General features: G+C 39.7%; 2 protein-coding genes across 2 annotated transcripts; both read left to right on the top strand.

Annotated features, from left to right (window-relative positions):
• Positions 1–14,993, top strand: hif1ab (hypoxia inducible factor 1 subunit alpha b). Its single transcript, XM_036581697.1, has 14 exons — positions 1–380; positions 5,481–5,671; positions 6,354–6,499; positions 6,581–6,775; positions 7,911–8,113; positions 9,149–9,255; positions 9,455–9,602; positions 9,728–9,987; positions 10,417–10,649; positions 10,793–10,915; positions 11,006–11,343; positions 12,511–12,619; positions 12,772–12,889; positions 13,512–14,993. The coding sequence occupies exons 1-14, from the start codon at positions 349–351 to the stop codon at positions 13,664–13,666; spliced, it is 2,358 nt and encodes a 785-aa protein (XP_036437590.1). The 5' UTR covers positions 1–348; the 3' UTR covers positions 13,667–14,993.
• Positions 14,994–16,261: 1,268 nt separating this feature from the next.
• On the top strand, positions 16,262–22,037 carry snapc1a (small nuclear RNA activating complex, polypeptide 1a). The gene is made up of 11 exons (XM_036582613.1): positions 16,262–16,271; positions 16,352–16,490; positions 18,505–18,664; positions 18,773–18,913; positions 19,587–19,691; positions 20,282–20,425; positions 21,118–21,174; positions 21,305–21,367; positions 21,513–21,654; positions 21,839–21,898; positions 22,000–22,037. The coding sequence occupies exons 1-11, from the start codon at positions 16,262–16,264 to the stop codon at positions 22,035–22,037; spliced, it is 1,059 nt and encodes a 352-aa protein (XP_036438506.1).
• Positions 22,038–22,316: the final 279 nt, after the last annotated feature.

The raw sequence follows: 22,316 nt of genomic DNA, 5'->3' as shown, positions 1-22,316 counted from the left end.
AATCATGAACGAGCCCTCATAGTACGTAGTAGCGAAGCCACATTGAAGCGAGCTAGCGTTAACTCTTTGTGCCGGGGAGTACCGAACCGGAGGAATACAGATGTTTTGACCTTCAGTCACACGGAGGGTCGACCTCTCTTATTCGACTATTGAGACAACAACACAAGAGACTTGTAATTTGGTGGTTCGAGCAGCGTTTTGTTCGATTCGGGCGTCTTATTCGTTAAGAAAGGCGGCCACGTCCTTCATTCTCTCGTATCTGGGAACTAGCTTAGCTACTAGTTAGCTACTGTTTTGTTGCGGAGGTGGTTTGGGAAAACCTTACACATTAGGAGGTTTCACCCAGGAATGGATACTGGAGTCGTCACTGAAAAGAAAAGGTACAGTGAACGGTTTTGTATTTATTATTGTGTTGTTTTGCCGGCAGGATGCCGACTGCGACGCACTGCTCTGTCTGCGAAACAGCTAGCCTAGCTGCTGCTGTTAGCAATGATGCTTTAAGCGAGTTAGTTAGCAAGCAGGCTAGCAAACAACATTTCTTTTAGCTGGGTCGCCATTTTGTGAGGTCCGTCTGAAGCAATTAGCTAACAACAAGTTTGCAAACAAGAAAACAATCGCATAAACGTCGGCAGCTGGACTGTCCCTGCCTATCGAAAACTCTCTTGGATGAAGTTTTTGGATTTGTTTTTTTTTTCAGAATAAAACCCCAAAACGCACAGACTGGAAAGCAGCCCTCTAAGTTAGCAGGATTGCATGAAGCTGCCTTGATTTATTTTCTGGTGACTGATGTTAGGTGCATGTAAGGTGTGTAATGTTAACTGAGAGATTGTCGGTGATCTAATGGACTAAAGGTGATGTTTAAGAGATTTGCTTTAACCGCTTTAACTGTGATAATTGCCTGCGCGAAGTGTCAGCGTGGCATGGAGTGGTGCGGAGGAGGCAGTATGTGGACTCCAGCTAACAGCTAACGGTGACTATTATTAAATATCGTCTCGAAATCAATTTTTTGAAAGTGGTTGATTTAGTTCGTGTGGTCTGTCAATTTAAAACCAATTTTCTATGAAAGTATTGGTCTGATAGGAACGTTATCTCTTCATTCAGAGAGTACTGGAATGATTACATGATAGTGTAATTTGTTTTGCTTTTTAATATCAGACTTTGATTTGATATTATCACCCTTACGGTTTTGTATCCCCTCTGGGTAGCTATACACGCTCTGGTTTATAAAGATGGTCAGGCAGCAAGCATTGGCCGCAGTGATTTTCTGTCCATTTGTGGTGAGGCCATGAGAATTTCCCAGGGTGAATTTAGAAAAATCAAGTAAACTCTGTTATTTCACTGATGTTATTTATTTAAAGTTGGCCATTTAACCCTAATTTAAGCAGCAGCGCGTTTATCAGATGCTGGCTGCTGTTTTGTGCTTTTTTCCTCACTTCTTACTCACCATAGGTTTTGACGTCAATGGGATTTCCTGCTTAGGCCTGTGGTAAGACATTTGCAAGAACTGTATAGGAAGAGGTTGTGTTGCATGCCACTCTCACTGTTTTGTTGTCTGTTTGGGTGTGTTTTTGTGTCATAAGTTCATAAGGCATAAAAGCTACTGTATGGGTTCACTATTTGTATGTAATTCGCACAAATCTATTTAAGTTCATAAACTGATTCAGAGTCTGTCATAAAGATTTAATAAACATGTTTTATATCACTTGGAGAAGGTCCACTCCTAATGGATGATAAAGTCACTTTTTTATCTAAAATGCTTTCATCTGTTTTGCTGTGGGCTGTTGAACATACTGGTCATTTTCAGTGTATACCTGATGTAGGCCGGTTTTTGTTTTTGTTGTTGTAGTAGTAGTAGTTGTGGTTTTCTTTTCAAATGACAGTGTAGAATTGATTCCATGCAAATCCCTTTCATAATGCCCTCCTAGTATTTGGCCCAGACTCAGGCAAATCTGTCAGGCCTAATTTCTGTTAGGAGACTCTTCTCATCTAATGCCATGGTGTGTTACGCAACACATGCCATGCTAAATGTAGCTGGACTGCCTCTGTCCGAAGAAATAAAAATCCTGCTGACCTCCTTGCATGAGTGCCTAGCTTTATTTTCGTTATTGAAAAAGCCGAAAGCCTTTCACATAATAAAATGTTCACTACATTACCAAAAAGGCACTCTTTAAGATGTCAGAATTTGTAAAAACAGGACATTTATGCCTTTTTATTAACAAATCATGCATTTTACCTTGTTAATGTAAACAGGTTTCTTGTAAAAGTAACGGTTAACTCAGTAGGCTATAGCTTCAACGAGTGCAGTGTCCATTTGTTGTTTGCAATATATTATTGTATATTTTTGGGTTTTATTATACTTTTTCTGTTAAAAAAAAATCACAGGGCACAGTGAGTTCAGACATTGTGTTGCCTCTTGGTGAAACAAATGTAGCGCTGCAACAGGCATTTGGAATCGCTAAGGCTAAAATTGGAACATATAGATAAATTACATAAAAATAACACCCCTTACCCAGGGCAAATTAGTAGGGATGCAGCGTTGTGAGAATGTTGGGCTGATGCTGATATCTAATGTACTGATACATATCTAAAAATACTGATGCATAAATATTTATAAAATGTAGAAACTGAGGCTGCATTTGTTTAACATTTATTTTAGTTGAGTAACAGAAGCAATACAATGATTAAAATGCTGACGTTTTAGTGTAGTAGCCCGGTGTCAACTAAACATTCTGCCTGACTGGAATCTAATAATTATCAGATATTGATTCATATTGGTAACATCTAAACTTCTGTCCAAAGCTGATATGATTCTGATATCGTCAAGCATCCCTACAAATTAATTAACATGAACTTGATATTTTGGCTGAATCATTGTTGAAATAAATACACATACCATTAGCCTAGTAATGGTAGACATTGTGATAGCACAAGCTCACTGTTTGTTGTAGAAGTAAGTTTTCTAAACGAATGAGATCTTGGCTTCCTTCTTAATGTTAGTTTTCAGTCCCTTCCAATTTTTAAAAGCCTTAGTTACATAAACTGAATTTGTTCAGATATGCAGTAGATAGTATATACTCATGATTGCTTTAGATTTGTGATCTTGAAAGACAATAATAAATAGATATGTTTGCTGTGAACCATTTCCAGTGAAATTATTCAGTTGTCCCATATTATTAGGAGTCCTTTTAACAGTCTCAGATGTGCCTGCTCAATGTCCTGTCCGACCCTCACCAGGTATAGGAGTTTGCTCTGGGTGTGTACCAAAATGTACTAATCACTCTGAATTGCATTTAATTCAGTGGTAATAGCGTAATCATAATCATAGTTCAGTCCTAATTATCATAGTTAGGAACAGTTGCGTTTAAATTTGTGATTGCCTGTACTTTTAGCGATATTTAAGAGCAATATGTAATCAACCTGCATATGTTTAAGCAAACTGTACTTTTACGTGCTTATGGTCTACGTCACATTTAGACTAATACATGCTCTGACTCTACCCTAGATTTAATTAGAATTAGCATCTCTTATTGGCATTTAAGGCACAAAAAATTTAGAAGCACTGATAATGGAATAGCCTTGTTAACTGCACATCTGTTTTAAAGCATTTCAGATGTGCAGAGGCTGTGCTGCAAAGTCACTAGTTTATTCATTTCTCCCCCCACCCCCAGTGGTCATGTGTGCCCCCAGTGGTTGGTACTACCTCGGTTGGAAAACCTTAATTTAGACTACAAAACTCTCATAAAACAGCCTTCCAGTTTTCCAGAGAGTTTTCAGTAATGTACATTTACCTTGCTTATGACTTGGATACCATAACCTGTTTGAGCTTACTGTATCATTACACAGACAGCCTGTTATATTATATGGTACTATATCCTTTTCTTGTGTACCCATTCAGCTGTTTCTTGAAAAATAATTTCCTTCGGACAATTGTATAGACACTGAAATTAGGTTCTTTTGTAATTGATTATCCTTCTGTTTTAAGATGTGTTTTTTCCTGGCAGTCTGTTGGCAGCCTTGATGGACTTCCTTCCTATTTCTTGCATTCACTTAACACCCTGCTATACCATTGTTTCAGCAAGTATTGTTGCTTTTTGGATAAGAATAGGAAGACCTGTTGAATATTTTATTATTCTGTTTTGGGTATCAGTAGGGAATCTGTTCATGGATCGAGAACCAGGTTTACAATATCTTCACACTATTGCTTCCACATTCACTCTTAAAAGGAAAGCCCATCTCCTGCTCAAGGCTGTATTATGTCATTGTTGTTGTGAAATTTTGATGTATTCAAAGACCATTTGTGAGGACCTTTGGATGTTGTCAGTGGCAGCCATAGGAAACTTTATTCAGTGCTTTTTACACAGTTCACCTAAGTTTTTGGCTATAACACACTTGACAAGGCTCAACATGTTTTGAATACTGTAACGCCCTCCTCTTCCCGTGTTAGCTGGCTGTTTTTATCTTTCCGTCATTGTGATATAAAGTTACAGTCAAAGTAGGTCAAATGCAACCCCTCTGTAATTATCATTCAGAAGTGACAGTGTTTGAAACAGGCTGTGCAGGTTGGATGTACACAACGCTTTGTATTCCCTTTGTCACAAAGTTTTTTTTAAAGCTCTTAGGAAACAGCTGTCTGAACATTTGCATGTAATTTATCATTTACGTTTTTTATGTAATGCTTAATTATTAAGTGTTGACAAAGCACATTCTGTTCACTCAGATAGGGTCACTTCTTTTTCATTCCCTGTTTTTTATACTTAGGCACAAAAAAAATGCCTTTTTAAAGGTTTTTTTAATGTTTGTGTGTGTTTTGTAAGTTAAAATTCAAAGCTTGCGGAGCCACAAGCAATGAAAACCTCACATCGTAGGACAATAAGAAAGGAAGGCGCACAGTCTTTTCCCACCACAAACAGAAGCTGGAGTTCTTTGTCGAGTATTGAAGATTTAAGCATATTCAAAAATGTTTTTTGTTGCCGTACAAATTTGTACATTGCTTTGGCTATTAACTCATTGTTGCTCATGTCATAAATAACTTAAACAAATATATATAAATAACTTTAATGTCGACTTTGTGAAAAATATATGTCCGGATATGTAAGTTGTCTAATTGAAAGACCTCTGGCTTCAGTTATGTAGTGTTCTCTGTTCACACTGGGAACTGACCGTGGCCATAATTTACCAGCCAACCTTTGGCCTTGGCTGATTACCAGGAGCAATAACACACACTCTTCTGCAGTACAACCACACCTCCTCATCTAGCCAGTTGCGTTGAGAGCTTGTTCATCTTGCCTTTGATGTGGGCCAATAAAATTGCATTTATGGGAGTTATGCAGATGAGAGAATGTGACAAGAAAACTGAGATGACCTTGCTGTTACTGTCCAAGGCTAAGTCTAGCTGTGTGTGACTCTTCTTTCCTGTAGGCAGACAGTTAATCAAACTTAACACCCCCCACCCCATTTCTCCTTTGTTCTTGTCTGTTTAGGGTGAGCTCGGAGCGCAGGAAGGAGAAGTCCAGGGATGCTGCTCGATGTCGCAGGGGCAAGGAGTCTGAGGTGTTCTATGAACTAGCACGTCAACTGCCCCTTCCCCACAATGTCAGCTCCCATCTGGACAAGGCCTCCATCATGAGGCTCACCATCAGCTACCTGCGCATGAGAAAACTTCTGAGCTCTGGTCAGTCTAGTGGAATGTGATCAAGTATAAACAGTTTTATTTATGGTGTGAACCTGTGTTAAGTAAAATCTTAGCTATGCATATACTTATACTTTGTCTCCATATGTGACAAAGTTTAGATCCAGGAGTTCCATTTTTTTCTTAAAGGAAGTGTTGCGGTGCCTAACAAATCACACGAATCATCAAGGAGTCATTTGTCTCTGTAGCTTTTACTTTTGCTAAATCAGCTTTTTAAAAAAATCTCTAGTGCTTTTTTTCCTCTCAAATATATGAAACTGATTATAATAGGGGTGTCACAATATGCATGTTTATAGATATATCTTTAATGTGGAGACGACACACGCTTTGAATTGAATACAGTTAGGTTTCATACTACAAAATATGTGATAATAATCCTTGTTATTTCTAAAAGTAGTAATTGTTAACTGGAAAATGTTTCTTTTAGCCTACCTTTGTTGTGGAAATAAGTAGGCATTGGGTCTTCCTAACTTCTGGCAAGCCTAATTGTGACCAAATCTAAACACCTAAGTAGCTGATGTGGTTGTTTTTTAAGGAATTATTAATAGCTACAGTATGGAATCAGTATGGTGCATCTTATGAGTGCATGCTTCAAATAAAAATGATTTTGATTAAAAATGGCATACCTGTCAAGCAGGCTATAAAAATGTATTTTTGTTATTAGATGAGGCAGAGGATGAATCTGAGCTGGAGAGCCAGCTCAATGGCTTCTACCTGAAGGCCCTGGAGGGCTTCCTGATGGTGCTTTCTGAGGATGGAGACATGGTTTATCTCTCCGAAAATGTCTGCAAGTGCATGGGCCTCACACAGGTAATGATCATGTTACTTTTGTTCTGAAATTCTGTATGTAATTGTTCCTGTACATCTCTCTCACTTTCTCTTCTCTTTCAGTTTGATCTGACTGGCCACAGCGTTTTTGACTTTGCTCACCCTTGTGATCATGAGGAAATGAGGGAGATGCTAGTGCACAGAACAGGGTCCAAGAAAACTAAGGAGCAAAACACAGAGCGAAGCTTCTTCCTGCGCATGAAGTGCACACTCACTAGTCGAGGACGTACTGTCAACATCAAGTCTGCCACATGGAAGGTAAGCTTCCACATTCACCACAAATCTGGATATGTGTTAAAAAAGATACATTTTAAAAACTCACTGAGCCGGTTTTCTGGAACATTGGTTAATCCTAGTTATGAGCTATATTTTTCTTTCAGTGGAAGATCTCCATTTACCAAAACCCTGTCTAGTCTAGGACCAGACTTAATCACTGTCTGGGAAACTGGCCCTATGTTAGTTTCAGAGTGAACTAGTCTATGACACAGTTGTCCATTGTGATGATTTAATTTTAACCCTGAACAGTTCAGATAATTTTACAGTACACTGTATTGGGGGAAATATGATTTTCAGTCAAGTGCCTGTGTTGCTATTTTACAATTGTTTTGCTTACTGGTGATTTGGGAGGAGTCTAAATAACACTTTCAAAAAGGCCAAAAGCGATCTAGAATCAGCAAAAATAATTGGTGGTTAGTTTCCATGTAGCCTAGGTGTCATACATCACATTGAGAAGCAACTGCTGAACCAGAATTATAGTGTTCTGAGACCGGCTTACCAGTTGGACTGATCCTCCTGCCTCCTGCCTTTTTTGTGCACTTTGGTGCCTCCATTACCTTATGCTAATTTTTGCATTAAATAGAGTCCATCATTGCACCTTATGTCCAGTTATTTTCTGCATGTAATGTTTGTTGTGTTTTTTTGTTTTTTTTTAAATTTATTTTTTTAAATTTCTTGGAAGGCTGAGATATTGTGTTATATAGTTCTGTTGTTTTATTTTTATCATAATGAGCATTACCTTTGCACTTAACATACTGTTGGTTTTTGGACTACAGGTCTTGATACACAACAGAAATAAAAAGAAGAGCTGTACTTTGCTGAGATTTTGGATTAAGATATCCAGCACAGTCTATTATCTTTATTTGGCTCACAAAACATAACTGTGTATGATCTTCTATAACTTGTTCCATCATGCATCAGGACTTGAGTGACAACTTAACGTTTGGTGCATGTCTTATAATCATTGTATTATTCCTTCTTTTCCTGGATTGATTTTTTATTTTTATTTTTATGTGAGTTTAGAACACTTAACAAGAAAGTGTGGACTTTGTTAGAGGTTGTTACTTGTACCTGTATCACATATTTATTTTAACCATATTAACACCTTCTCTTTCAGGTTCTCCACTGCACAGGGCATGTGCGTGTCCAGGAGTGCAGTGAGGGTCCTGGAGATACTAGCTTCAAAGAGCCCCCTATCACCTATCTGGTGCTTATTTGTGAGCCCATCCCTCACCCCTCGAACATCGAGGTGCCTCTGGACAGCAAAACCTTCCTTAGCCGTCACACTCTGGACATGAAGTTCTCATACTGCGATGAGAGGTGAGTTGTGACTTGCTCTAATTAAACTTAATCTTGTCTTTTTTGTATTGTCTTATTAATCTCATATCACCCTATATGCCACACAATTTTTAAACCATTACATTTACCTCTATAGCTTTTTTTCTACCCCAGATTTTCCATTTCTCTTCATATTTTTTATCTTGTTTGTTTTTTTTTGTTCCTTTAGTCACTGTTACTCTTAGCCCTTGTCAGGCATTCCTTTAGCCATTGTTACTGCTTACTATAACTTGATAATCACCTGATGAGTTGGATCAGGGCAGTTGCAGTGCAGGACAGTGGTTCCCCGGAACTGGAGTTGAGAACTGCTGCCCTGGATTCTGAGAGTCTAGGACGAGGTGCACATTTCTGGTTATGGAGGGTCCAGCATGGTTTGGTGATTTACCTGCTCAAACACACCTGAGTCACCTCTTAGTTGCCAGGTTTAGTGGGTGTGTGTGAGCAGGGAAACTACCAAACTATGCTGGACATCATCCCTACGCACCTGGTCTAGGACAAGCCAAACCGAACACCAAGTCTTTTTCCTCATATGCTTTATCACCACCTAGTGGTGTAAATATGCAACCATCGCATAAAGCATATATTGGTACAAACCTGTAACCAACGCTTGGCCATTATTCTATGAACATATTTAGCACATTTTGGGAAGGTGTTTTGTTATTGTACACTTAAATTTAAACACAAATTAGATGAAAAATAAAGAAATATATTCAAATGGGGTAAATAAATCTGTTCATATATGGGATGCACAATGATATTGGAATCATTGGTATCAGCAGATTATTGATACTTTAAAAAAAATTCTCAGCATTAGACAGATGTTTAGATTTGACTGATATGATGATTTTGGTAAGAGTTTAGTTTTAGTTTATGTACAAAATATTCTGATTCAGTAATTGAATTTTGTGGAACACACAAAATGTACAAGAAAACTTTTAAAATAATACATATATAAAAATATATGCACCGCTCTACAGTGAATTAAACATCTAATTCATCTTTTCCTCTGTCTCTCAGAATCACAGAACTGATGGGCCATGAGCCAGATGACCTGATGAATAGGTCTGTGTATGAGTTCTACCATGCCCTGGACTCTGATCACCTCACCAAGACACACCATAATCGTAAGTGTCCCTAGGCCAATTATATCCAGTCTGATATCACTCGCAGTTCTTTTATCAGTAAGTGACCGAAAACATAAACAACTATTTTAATATGCAAAATAGTTGTCCTGCATTGCCAGTGGTTAGGTGAAATGGCTCAGATAATATATCATCCTAGCAGTTATGATTGGCTAACTAGATGTTCCTTTTGCTTACTCAGTGTTTGCAAAGGGCCAGGCTACAACAGGCCAGTATCGAATGCTGGCTAAGAAGGGAGGCTATGTGTGGGTCGAGACCCAGGCCACAGTCATTTACAATCCCAAGAACTCCCAGCCGCAGTGCATTGTGTGTGTCAACTATGTTCTCAGGTATAACATTCACTCCATTTTATCTGTGATGTAACCAATATGTAATGCTGAATGTGTGTCTATTGTAACGAATGTCTTGTGATGAAGTGTGGCATTTTGGGTCTCACCGATAATGTGTCCTGCAGTGGCATTGTGGAGGGAGACGTAGTCCTCTCCCTACAGCAGACAGTGACAGAGCCAAAGGCTGTGGAGAAGGAGCCAGAAATGGAGAAGGAAGAGGACTCGGAAATGGACATGTCAAAACTGTTCAAGAACGAGAAGCTGTTGTGTTCTGTGAAGAGCTCGGAGAGCCTGTACGAGAAGCTGAAGGAGGAGCCTGAGGCCCTCACAGTTCTAGCTCCCGCTGCAGGAGACACCATCATCTCACTGGACTTTAACAGTCCTGGTCAGTACTTCTCATCAGTACCTTCTGGATTTGGCTAAATGCCATGGAGCATACAATAAACCTTTATTAGCGTTCATTAGCACTTGTACCTGTGAGTGTAAGCTGAACAAAAAAAGAATGACAATATTGGCTGTTAAATTACTTGAGGGATTTGGCTGTCTCCCTGCCATGATTACCATGTCCCAGTTATCAGAGAGCGACATTTTAATCTTGGAAAACTAAATGTCAAACAGCAGTCACACACTGAATTTGCCATTCACAGGGGATTATATTTATTAAACACACAGGCTATGCTAACATGGCAAAAAAAATCTGTTGCACAGGAAACAATCACACTAAATAACACTTTATGAATCTTTATATAGGAAATCGCTAGAAGAATAGTAAAAACCTGTAGTAACCAAACCACTCTCTGTTGTGTATCTTTAGACTCTGAGATTCATCTACTGAAGGAGGTGCCACTCTACAACGATGTCATGCTGCCCTCCACCAGTGAGAAACTGCCTCTGCCGCTGTCTCCGCTGGCTCCCAGTGAGCCCCCTCCAGCTCTGACCAAACTAGAGTCTGGAGGAGAGGACTTTTCGTTTTCTTCCACCTCCCATCACAGCACAGACACTGCCGACAAGCCATCCAGCCCCACCACTGGATCTAGCTCCTCAGAGGTAGACTAGTTCACCATGATCAAATGGGCTTACTACCAGAGGATTCACAGTTTTCAGTTATTCTGTGCCAGTGGAACAATGTAATTTGGGTTGATTTAATATCCTCAGATACTGAATTACTTGCTTTTTTTCTCTCTACACAGCCCAACAGCCCAATGGATTACTCTTTAGAAGTTGATTCAGCTATTAGCTCAGAGTTCAAACTGGATTTGGTTGAAAAGTTGTTTGCTATTGACACAGAGGCAAAGACTCCATTCAGCACCGAAGTAAGACTAATTAATGTTTTGGAGGTTTCAATTCAATTTTTTTTTTAAATTATGCTGCATCCTCTAATCTTGGTCATGTTTTCTTTTAAGGATATGGGTGATCTTGACCTAGAAATGCTTGCGCCATATATTCCTATGGATGATGACTTCCAGCTACACATCACTTCTCCTCTGGACCCGCTCCCCTCTGGTCCACATGCTATCTCAGACATGAACTCCCTGTTCCAGCCCTTACCTACCCCGCCATCTCCACCTTCTAGCTCCAGCAGTTCAGTAAAGCAGGAGCCCTGTTCTCGTGTCCCTTCACCACTCCACCTGCTACAGGAGGTACGCAGTGCCCCAGTCTCACCCTTCAGTGGCGCTCGCAGTCGTGAGGCTTCCCCAGCCCGTGCCCCCACCCCACAGGGAGGCATCCCTCTGACTAGCAGGTAGCTAACACACTTGATGCTACTCTTACACTGTTTGGAGTGTGTGAACTGAAAACTCCACACTATACAAAAGTATTGGGACACATCTCTTAATCATTGAATTCAGATGTTTCAGTCAGTCCCAGTGCCACAGGTGTATAAACCAAGCACCTAGCCATGCAGTCTGCCTTTACAAACATTTGTGAAAGAATGGATTGTTCTAAAAAGCTCACTGAATTTGAGCATGGTTCTGTAATAAGAGTTAATAGTAATATGCCACCATTGCACCAAAATTTCTTCCCTTCTAGATATTCCATGATCAGCTGTGAGTAGTATTATTGAAAAGTGGAAGCCTTTAGGAACCACAGCAACTCCGCCACAAAGTGTCAGACCACGTAAAGGTACAAAGTGGGGTCGACAAATGCTGAGGCGAATAGTGCATAAAAGTCGCTGATTCATTTACTGCAGCGTTTCAAACCTCCTCTGGCATTACATCAGCACAAAACTGTGTGCTGGGAGCTTCTAGGCATGGGTTTCCATGGTCGAGCAGCTGCATGCAAGCTTTACATCGCCAAGAACAATGTCAAGCGCTGGGCGGAGTGATGTAAATATATTCTGTGGAGTGACAAATCTGCTTCTCTATCCGGCAGTCTAATGGACGACTGTTTGGTGAATGCCAGGAGAATGTTACCTGCAGGAAAATCTTAATGCTTCATCATACCAAGACATTTCGCACAATTGTACGCTTCCAACTTTGTGGGAACAGTTTGAGGAAGGCCCTTTTCTGTTCCAGCATGACTGTGCTCCAGTTCACAAAGCAAGGGTTATAAAGGCATGGTTGGGTGAGTTTGGTGTGAAAGAACTTAACTGGCCCGTGCAGAGCCCTGACCTCAAACCCACTGAACACCTTTGGATGAACTGCTCTTCTGGATGAATGGGCAAAAATTCCCGCAGACACACTCCCAAAACTTGTGGAAGGCTTCCCAGAAGAGTTTAAGCTGTTATAACTGCAAAGGGGGGGACCAATTCCCTATTAATGCCTATGGATTTACAATGGGATGTCATAAAATCTCCTGTAGGTGTAATGTGTAGTGTCCCAGTACTTTTGTCCATATTGTGTATGTTGATGTTGAGGCTTTGGACAAGATATTGTTTTCACTGACATGAATTTAAACCTCTGGCTTTCAGAATGTCAGTGGTGGATCGAGAGCTCTCTCCAAAGGTGCTAGCAATCCAGAATGCCCAGCGAAAGAGAAAACTAGAGGAGGTTACCTCACTGTCACAAGCAGTTGGACTGGTGAGTCTCTATCTCTGTGTTTCATTTCATAATTCACATAATTCACTTATGTAGATAAAACTGTGCTGAGCATGTGCTTTATCCTTGAATATCTTAAAACTTAAATAAAGCCCTCTATGTTTATCAGTGCTCTTGTGTATATTTACTACCAGGGTGCTTTGCTTCAATCTGTGGATGATGTTATAGAACCAGGAAAGAGAGCAAAAGTGCTTGAGGTTAAAGGTTCCAGTTTGCTTGGTGGGAACAAGACCATTCTTATACTGCCATCTGGTAAGTGAGATGCTCTACTAGTAAGCACATACAGTCGTATGCAAAAGTTTAGATGCTTCTGGACAAATGTTTTTGTTTTGGTTGTTTTCTAAGTAAATGTAAATACATATTCTTTACAGGGACCCCCAAAGACCTTATCTGTTGGGAGTTGGGATAGAGCAAAAATAGGGACTGTTTGGGGGTCTCTGACAGTTTTGAGAACCTTTGCTCTACAGAGACTTGTGCACTTTTGCATGTTTTAATGCACACTTACTGTTTATTTGCAGAATTTGACATTGGAGAAAAAATACAACCTTAAATGTGGCCTGTGCAAAAGTTTTTCTTATAATATGATCATTTCAGCAAATAAATAGAAAGTATCTGTTATAATTTGCAGAAAAATACCATATTTTAAATTTGTTCCTTGTAGAGGATGTTACTTTTACTTAGAATAACAAAACAACGTAACAAGGGATGTTCAAATTTTTGTATGCGACTATCTATTACTGCCATTAAACACAGTTCTGTTTCATTCTGACTGATATGTGCATATTTATAATGATATGCTCTTCTATAATTATGTTGGTAGTTATTTTGCTGTTACAAGAACTAGGCTTATGTATTTTGTTTGCTTTCTTTGAAGATGTGGCCAGTCGTTTGCTGTGCAGCTCATTTGACAGCAGTGGAGGGTTACCTCAACTGACGCGCTATGACTGCGAGGTCAACGCTCCTATTCAGGACCGCCATCCCTTGCTACAGGGGGAGGAGCTACTGCGTGCTCTGGACCAAGTTAACTGAGTTACGCTCTGCTTTGCAATACTGGACACTGCACCCTCTTTACCCTATTCCATTATTATCTTCTGAAGTAGAACCACAAGCCCCCCTTCTACCTTTCACCCCCATCCGACTTTTCCCTACATATATATTTTCCACAGCTCAGTGTTTTGCTGTCTGCTAACTGACCCTACATTTCCTAGTTCTCGGTGGACTTCCCTCCTATCAGTGGCCTGAGGACAAACCCTGATGAAGTATTAGAAGTAGTTTCTCTCCTGAAAGTGGAGGCAAACTAGTGTAATTTAAACTAGTGGTGGTGACCAATAGTGAGTTAAGAGCCTTAATGCTAAACGCACACTCCCCCACCATAGATACTCATTTTCCCACTCCCTCTGAATCCCTTTTATCGCTGCAACACTTCTCTCATCTTTATGCCCTGCCTTTTGCCCACCCTCTTCCCAAAGCAGTGTGTATTGTAGCTAAAGTCGCACAATGATCTATTTTCTTAAGACAGAATACCAGCAGTTCATGCAATATACAAAACCATTTTTACGAATATGTACTTTTAACAAAAAGAATAACCATGTTATTTTTCTCTCTGTTGCTTTTGTCATCTATCATATTTGTTTTAAAGCGGTTACATTTAAGAGTTGTATGTGTGTTCATCCATAGGCTCCATGGTGAATGCTTGTATTGTTATTGCTGTGGACATATTTACATCACCAGTTCAGTGTAGAATGGCACAGATGAATTGTAAAGGCACCACTGAAAGTAGTCCTTGCGAATGTGCAAAAGGGAATTTTCAAATGAGATTTTGGCGTTTCTAGTAAAATGCAAATGTCCAGGTGATGGTTATCTTGAAAAGGTTGCAACAGATGTAGAGTTTAATTATGCGATAGATTTTTATATTTTTAGACATTTTTTTTCTGTCTATGTATCTTCATGGTAGATGCTTAGAAGTCCTTCATGCCTCCAGTGTCGTACAGCAGGATAGATTTAAATATTATGCTTAAAAAGCGTGTTGTAGAATGATCATGCAATGCCAATGTATCAGTTATTCAAGTTTTAAGTGTATAACAGCATATAAAACTGCTTAGAGTAGACATAAACAACGGCAATATTTGTTTTCCTCATGCTTTCTTATCAATGTCACTTTGCATAGAGGCTGACATTGTCCTGCAAATATTTTATGAACTTTTATCTTATTTTGCGATAGGAGAAGCATTTCCTTTTGTGGTTGTCATATTGTAATCTATTGTTCATTTATTTCTGCGGTCTGTACACCTGTATTCCCTTAACACTAAATGTATTGTTTATTGCATAATCATTAAAGAACAATTGTGGACCAGAATCGTCTTGGGAGAAGTGCTTTCTTTAGTTTAATTATTGAAATGTGTGGATGCAAAAAAAAACATTTACTCATAAGGATTTTGTCATTTTTAATGACATTCTACCATTACAACCCAGATGAATTTAAATTGACCATGTTCAGGGAGATCAAATAGGAGTTCCTTAATGATTGAAAAAGCTGTAAAACAATAAGAAGTTATAATTAAAGTAACATTCAGAATGCCTCGTTTTTGAAATGTGAGCGAATCTCAATTCTGCCTTTATAAAGTTTGAAGATGGAACCAAAAGTCTGAATTTTAAATACAGTTTGCTGATGGCTTGAGGGTTTTACTGCCCGTTGGTATGAACCAGGGGGTCGGCAACCCAAATGTTAAGAGGCATTTTGTCCTTTCAACAAAAATCAAACCAGCGTGGGAGCCACTATAGTTTATGTCCATTTTATTTAAGTATCGTTTTACCATTTTGGCTGCAAATGTGTCTCAGTATGTGTTGATGTCCTGTTACAGGCTAAAAATATAAAATAAACGACTTAACCTACTTTACTCCGTTTTAATCTTTAGCTCACCTATATCCGCTTTTCTGCAAAAGTAGAATAGTTTTTACGAGGTTGAAGTCGCTTCTCATTCACCAGCTTCTTGTTCGAATTCTCCCGTTCCACCTTAAATGGTGCCCGAGGCGCCAAAATGCAGCTAACCATTTAAGGTGGAACGGGAAAATTCGAACCTAGCGACCGAGAAGCTGACTTCAGCTTCGCGACTTTTTCGTGTTTGACAGTTTATCGCTGCAGATTATAAACGTATCAGGAAACCAGCGTGTGTGCTTATAAAAGCAAATAAGTTCATTAATCTCCAAATTATGTTCCTCTTAAATATTTCTCCTCGTTGTTAGCTACTAGCTAGGCGAGACCGTTGTCTGCGTTGCTGTGGTGACCAGCAGTCTTCGCGCCAGTCAAAGGTTAAAGGTTGGTGAATTAGCAGTTTCATATAAACAGAGCCGGTTTATCAGTTCTCTGACATTAACTCCAGAGTTTAAGACTATTTATTGTTAAAACTCAGCAGAGGATTGTTTTATTCTTACCTAAAAATTTTAATTCCGTGGAGTCACAACAGGGCTGTAAAAGAGCCGCATGTTGGCGACCCCCGGTATAAACCGACGTCGCACCGAAGCACGTGACCAAGCGAATATTCGAGGCGTCTAGAGTTTCAGTTATTAGTCAGTTTAACCAGCTGTTCTACACAGGTTCCCGTTTTTATCTGTGTCAAAGCAACGATGACAATAGGTAAGCTAGTTATATTTGTTTCAACGGTACCGTACGGCCGGTGTTGTCTTTCACGGTATAAATTCCCCTTTAAGCTGCAGCGAAAGCGTGCGACTACTTCTGGATTCCGTTCAAAACGGACTGTGAGGAACTGCTGGGCCGCTTCCAGCTAACCGAGTCGGTTCGATATGAAGAGTTTGCGGCTATATGGAGAGCAATGGACTTCTCCAGCGTGTTTTAGTAAGGCCTTCCTGCACTCACTGTACACCACTGTTGCTTTAGCATTGCTTTCTATGTTCTATCAATAGCAGTATAAACAGTAATATTGGTTGCTGCTGATTTTACACCGTGGGCGGGTGGAGGGTGGTTAACACGTATTTTAGAGAATAGTTGGTGTTTAAGTTAGTAACCAACCATTTGATGAAACACAGTTGATTATAAACAACCTTAGGGTTAGCATTAAATTGAGCAAATTGAGGTTGAGTTTAGATTAGATTTAACCCTTGTGTGGTGTTCATGTTTTTGTTACTCAGTGGTCTGGTGGACCCACCGTATTATTGTGTGTTTTTTTTTTTGTTTTTTTTTACATATACATAACAGTTTATGTAAAAGTACCAGATGTTTAAAATATGACACATGGCCAGCGTAGCGTTCTCCTTTAGCAGCTGTAGCCAGTCAGCAGCCTGTCCATGTCGTCCACCTGCACACACAAGCACACATATACAAACACTAACAGCAGGCCATGTAGGACGAGAACACAGCACCTCCACACTTTTATTCCCAGAGGGTTCACCCCAACACCACATGTGTAAAATAAATGTGTAGGGGGTGTAGAGTGTGAAGTCATTGAAAATATGTTATTTTAAACAGTCATTGTCAAAAAAGACGATCGAGAGGGGTCGCATTGCAGGGCTTCGGGAAGCGGGATGGTCTTAGTGGCGTATTGCGCGCTTTACCGGTCATGTGGATATTACCATAGCGCGCTGTTAGCAGCAGTGGATAGAACATGAAGCGACCTGAAGGATCTGGGAGACCTACATGAACCACAGAGAGGGAGAAGTGACGGATTGTTCGACATGCGTGGAGTGACCCAACAGCCATGATTGTGGACATTCAGCGAGCAGCGATGCCTTCCATGAGCTATCCTCTTAGTGCCAGCATGATTGGCAGACTGCTGCACAACGCAGGACTGCATGCTCGAGACCGTTATGATGACTGCCCTTAACACCACGTCAGCGTCACCAAAGACTGCAGTGGTGTCCTGCTAGACTATCATGAAGTGACTTAGTGTCTTCAGTGATGAGTCCCGCATTTGTCTTGGTGGAGACGACCAACAAATCAATGTGTGGAGGCACCGTGGTCAGCGCCAAGATGAACGGTTTGTTGTCACATGTCACACGTCCAGAAGGCCTAGCGTTATGGTGTGGGGTGCAATTTCATACTATGCCAGGTCACCTTTGGTCTTCATTACAGGCAAATTGACAGCCCAGTGTTACGTAAATGAGGTCCTGCAACCAGTGGTCCGACCTTTTTTTTTAAACGCACACTTCAGGGCGCTATTCCAGCAGGACACTGCTCATCCGCATACTGCTGCCGTCTCAAGAGCTTGCCTTAAAGAAACAGAAACTATGCCATGGCCAGCCGCATTGCCAGACCTGTCCCCAGTTGAAAATGTATGGGATGCTATTGGATGCGCTATCAACGTTCCGTTCAAGTTGCATGTGATGGATTATCGCATGACACTATTAGAAAGCTCTACAACTCCATGCCGAGACGTCTGGCATGTTGCGACGCCATACTGAGAGACATTACTTCTGTATGTGTAGCTTAATTAACATTACCCGTAGCAGTCTAAATTTTTAATCATTCATTGTTCCTGGTAACCTTTTATCTTTCTTCCGAATAGCATTGCAATCCTTCTGGGGGCAGCTATTTTTTGACAATGAGTGTATGTTCTTCACAGAAAATGAGCAAAGGCCAAGGAATCTGAGGTTGAAATAATAATAATATATCACATCATTTTTTTCTTTTGGTAAACACTGAAAATGGGTCCCACATTACATATTACATTCAACTTTATTCACGTTCAGAAGTTGAGTTGCATTTAACAGATGTTTAGATCAAAACACAGAAAATAAAATTCTAATTGTAACAAAAATCATTATGCATTTCATGCAAAAAGGGAGAAATGATGTGCCAGTTGCTGCATGTGTTGTGTGGTGTATGAATTTTTTTTCCCCCCTTTTGTCATTAGTGGAATTACTACGCACCAGGAGAAGAGAGCTTTTACTCGTCTTGCCTTTGCCACTGTGTACGATTACTTCCTGCCTCCATACAGCTTTCAGATCAGGGCAGGGGCTCTGTACACGTTATACGGCCTTTACCACGCACAGCTCTCATTGCCTAAGGAAAAGGTGCTTTTAACTTGTATTGTTATTATAGACTCCTTTTAAATCTAAGGTCCTTTAAGGTTTAAGTCCTTTGACTGTATATTTATGTTACATCTTCATGTCTCTTCATAGATCTGGATTGCTCTGAAGGATTGGGTGCACATGCAGAAGTTTGTTTCAGATGCGCTTAGCTGTCAGCATCTGGATGTTGTATATGTCTACAGGAAGCTTGAGTCTGATAAAGTGTTTTTTTACACTACCATGCCCAAGCAGGTTCACAAGTCTTTCCTTAGCCTTTTGCCCTCAAAACACACAAAACATAAAGTATAAATAAATGTAATATGTATTCAATGGCAGTCAAAAAGAATTGCTCAAACTGTTTTTTTTGCAGTGATAACCGATGCACATTGAAAAAATAATGCAACTATAGGAGTTGCACAATGTTTCCAGAAGAATCCAGGGATCCCTTCTGATTCATGAATTCAGGCACACACCCAGCTTATGTAATCTCCATAGAAAAGCATTGCCAGTAGAATGAGACGCTCTGGAGTAGCCACACATTAGCTGCGTTCTCTGTATATATAGTAGTTCTGTGTGTGTGTGTGTGTGTGTGTGTGTCTGTCTATGTATATATAATATTTAAAACTGAAGATTGTGACCATGTCATCACCTGAATTTTAATGTCATTGGACTGTCTAGACATTTTTGTGAGATGTTCCTTCTTCAAGTAGGCAGAACAGTATAGATCGCTTTACACACATTACAACAGCAGTTGCAAAATATTAATGCATAACAAAGGTGCCAGCATTTCTTTTTGACTGCTAGTGTAACTTTTGTGTTAATTTTTGCTCTGTAACATTGATTATATAGAAAAAAAATACCCTTGGTTTGACCCACAAAAGTTCAGATAACTGACGCTAAACTATGTCTCCAATCTAACCTCCAGCTCACATTTGACGCAAAGCGTCGTTTTTTGAACAAAGATGTCAATGAGGAGTTCCAGGATCATTCAGCCAGAGTGGCGGAGCTGGTCAACACAGATACACTAGAAGTAAGTGAGGTGTTTTCTAAGACAGAAATCTTAATGATGGGTTATTTTCTTAGTATAGTATCTTGTTATACTCTTATTTTGAAATTCAGTGTACAGTAGGATGATGAATAGTAGCAAATAACAAACATTGTACAGTCCTAGCAGCCTGCTCCACAATACAAAACATGAATTTTGTTTTAACAACTTTGTAAAACAGTGTGAAACTGTTAACCCAATGATGCACTGAGACCTTCATGACCAAGGATAAGTGATCATGCAGTCTTTACTTAGGGTAAATCAGACTATTCCTTTATCAAACAGAGATCAGTGAAGAACAGAAAGCTAGAATGTGAATTCCCATACAATTATACTATTATAGTCTAAGCAACGTCATGATATCTTTTAAATCGAAAAGTTACGCTTACACAATGAAGAGTAATATGATGTGCGTTCAGTGCATGACCAGCATGCACGCTAAAGACAACAGCTGGTAAAAAAGAGCTTGTCATAAAATCCTTATCCCTGTAAGGGTAACTATGTTTAGTGCTTACTTGCTCAATATTATATTCATCTTCATATATTAAAGTTACTCTGTTTATTTTCTCTCATAGGAAATTGCAAATGTTCATGGTCACTATGAACGGATTAAACAGGGTTTGCCTGTGTCGTCATCAATAAGTGTGACGCCAGTCAACTTGACTGCAAAACTTCTGGAATGTGCCCTTGAGTTTCAACAGTGGCAGGAAAAAAATGCAGTAAGGACATCTAGTGGAGACTTCAGGCTCTTTCCCCTGCAGAACTGTGGCTCCGTCAAGTGCTAGGACTGCATAAACTATATGTCCAGAAGTATCTAGATACCCCTTCTAATTAGTGAATTCAGCTCCTTTAAGGTGTAGTCATTGCTGACACAGTCAATTGCTCCTACAATCTCCATTGAAAAGCATTGCCAATACAACAGGACACTAGATCAGCCACACTTGAGCCTACGGTCACCATGACCAATGCCAAACATCATCTAGAGAAGTATAAGGAACCCACAGCATCGGGCTGTAGAGCAGTGGAACTGTGTTCTCTGGAGTGATGCCACTCCATCTAATACCATCGGGATGAGTTGTAGTGGCATCTGTGATCCAAAACTAATCATCTGACATCATTATCTGACTTAACTAATGCTCTTGTAGCTGAATGCAATCAAATCCTCACAGCAATGTTCTGACATCTAGTGTAAAGTCTCAGAAGAATAGCTGTTAGTGCAGCAAAGGAGGACAAACTGCCTATAAATACCCTTGATTACAGAGCAGATGTCTACAAACTTTTGGACATACAATGTAATGTCTTTAAATCACATGTAGCTTGTGCTGCTTGCGGCTGGTGAATTCTGAGTTTTGAGTTTGCAGATAGTTTGAGTGACTTGTGTGCAAGTCTTATGTAAATGTTTTACATCCAGGCAGCTAAGAATAAAGACTCTGGTGCGAAAGCCAAGAAAAGCACTAAGCAAACTGAGGTGAGTCCAATTTAAATATTTCACTTTTAAGAGACACTCACAATATGAATTTAGGCCACTTAAAACTGATGAAAATGGAAGAATCCTCAGAGGTGCAAGTGCAACTTTGTCTTCTTAACCTTCTTTCCAGTCGTCCTTAAGAGCCGATCTACTTGCTTCCATCAAATCAAAGTCATATGGCCATCTATCAAAGGTTTGTTTTTGCTAATAAATACCTGGCCTCCTTAAAAATTTCTTAATTCCTACATTCTTATTTTTTGTAATAAAAGAAGACAGTGATCACAGTTTATTGCCTCTCTCAAACCTGTCATTCTTTTTTCCTCCTTATTTCATCACAGGCATCCAAATCCCGGCGACACAGGCAGGTGGAGATGGACACCTCAGGCTCTGGAACAGACCATATGCAGGAGTTCACGGCCTCCCGCAAAAGCAGACCACCCTCCCTCAGGGCCAGGACCTGGCAAAACCTGGGCAACAAAGGTTAAACCCACTAATACCTCTTATTTAAACACAACATGTAGAACGTCCTATTACATTAGCAACAGTTGAGGGAAGATTTTTCCACTGCAATAATTTGGCTATTTTATACAGTATGCTATTACTAATTCGTTTGTAGACTCATTTGTTAATATGTCATTTTGTCATACTTTATGAGGATCCAAAGGGTCAGATGAAAGAACACAACATTGGCTCCTGAGCTCAATGGAAGAAGACAAAACAGCAAGTAAGGAAACTTTTAGGGCCAAGGGTACACTTTGCTATGTTTCTAAAATTTCATTAAATTTGGTTTGATGATTAAATCAGTACCTTTTTTCTGTCTTGCAGTGAAACGCAGTCAGCAGAGGAGCAGATTCAAATGGTGAAAAGAAAATGCAGCATAGCTGAGGAAGTTTGTTTTTATTTTTTGGTAGGTTTTCTTTACTTTTCACATTTTGATTTTGCTGATCTGTGTGATCCAAGTTGAGACCTTTTGTATTTTCCTAAGATTGTTGTGTACATATTTCCTGAGTATGTATTTTGTTACTTTGTGCGTGTCATACAGATAAGCATAGTCCATAATTTACATTACAACAGACTTTACCACTGAATTGCTTGTTTGAGGTTTCAAATAGTTTTTTTTTTTATGTATATTACTGTTTTCA

Source organism: Colossoma macropomum, unplaced genomic scaffold, assembly GCF_904425465.1.
Source record: "Colossoma macropomum unplaced genomic scaffold, Colossoma_macropomum, whole genome shotgun sequence".
NCBI classification, from domain to species: domain Eukaryota; kingdom Metazoa; phylum Chordata; class Actinopteri; order Characiformes; family Serrasalmidae; genus Colossoma; species Colossoma macropomum.
The sequence above is the reverse complement of the archived record's forward strand: the minus strand, read 5'-3'. Positions and strand labels throughout refer to the sequence as shown.

Excerpts from the sequence above, each read along its gene's own strand:
- snapc1a (XM_036582613.1), top strand. Across the intron at positions 20,426-21,117 it reads AGTGGCAGGAAAAAAATGCA|GCAGCTAAGAATAAAGACTC; the intron begins GTAAGGACATCT and ends TTTTACATCCAG. Across the intron at positions 21,175-21,304 it reads AAAGCACTAAGCAAACTGAG|TCGTCCTTAAGAGCCGATCT; the intron begins GTGAGTCCAATT and ends CCTTCTTTCCAG.
- hif1ab (XM_036581697.1), top strand. The coding sequence starts at position 349 with ATGGATACTGGAGTCGTCACTGAAAAGAAAAG. Across the intron at positions 381-5,480 it reads GTCGTCACTGAAAAGAAAAG|GGTGAGCTCGGAGCGCAGGA; the intron begins GTACAGTGAACG and ends TTGTCTGTTTAG. Across the intron at positions 12,890-13,511 it reads CATTCTTATACTGCCATCTG|ATGTGGCCAGTCGTTTGCTG; the intron begins GTAAGTGAGATG and ends CTTTCTTTGAAG.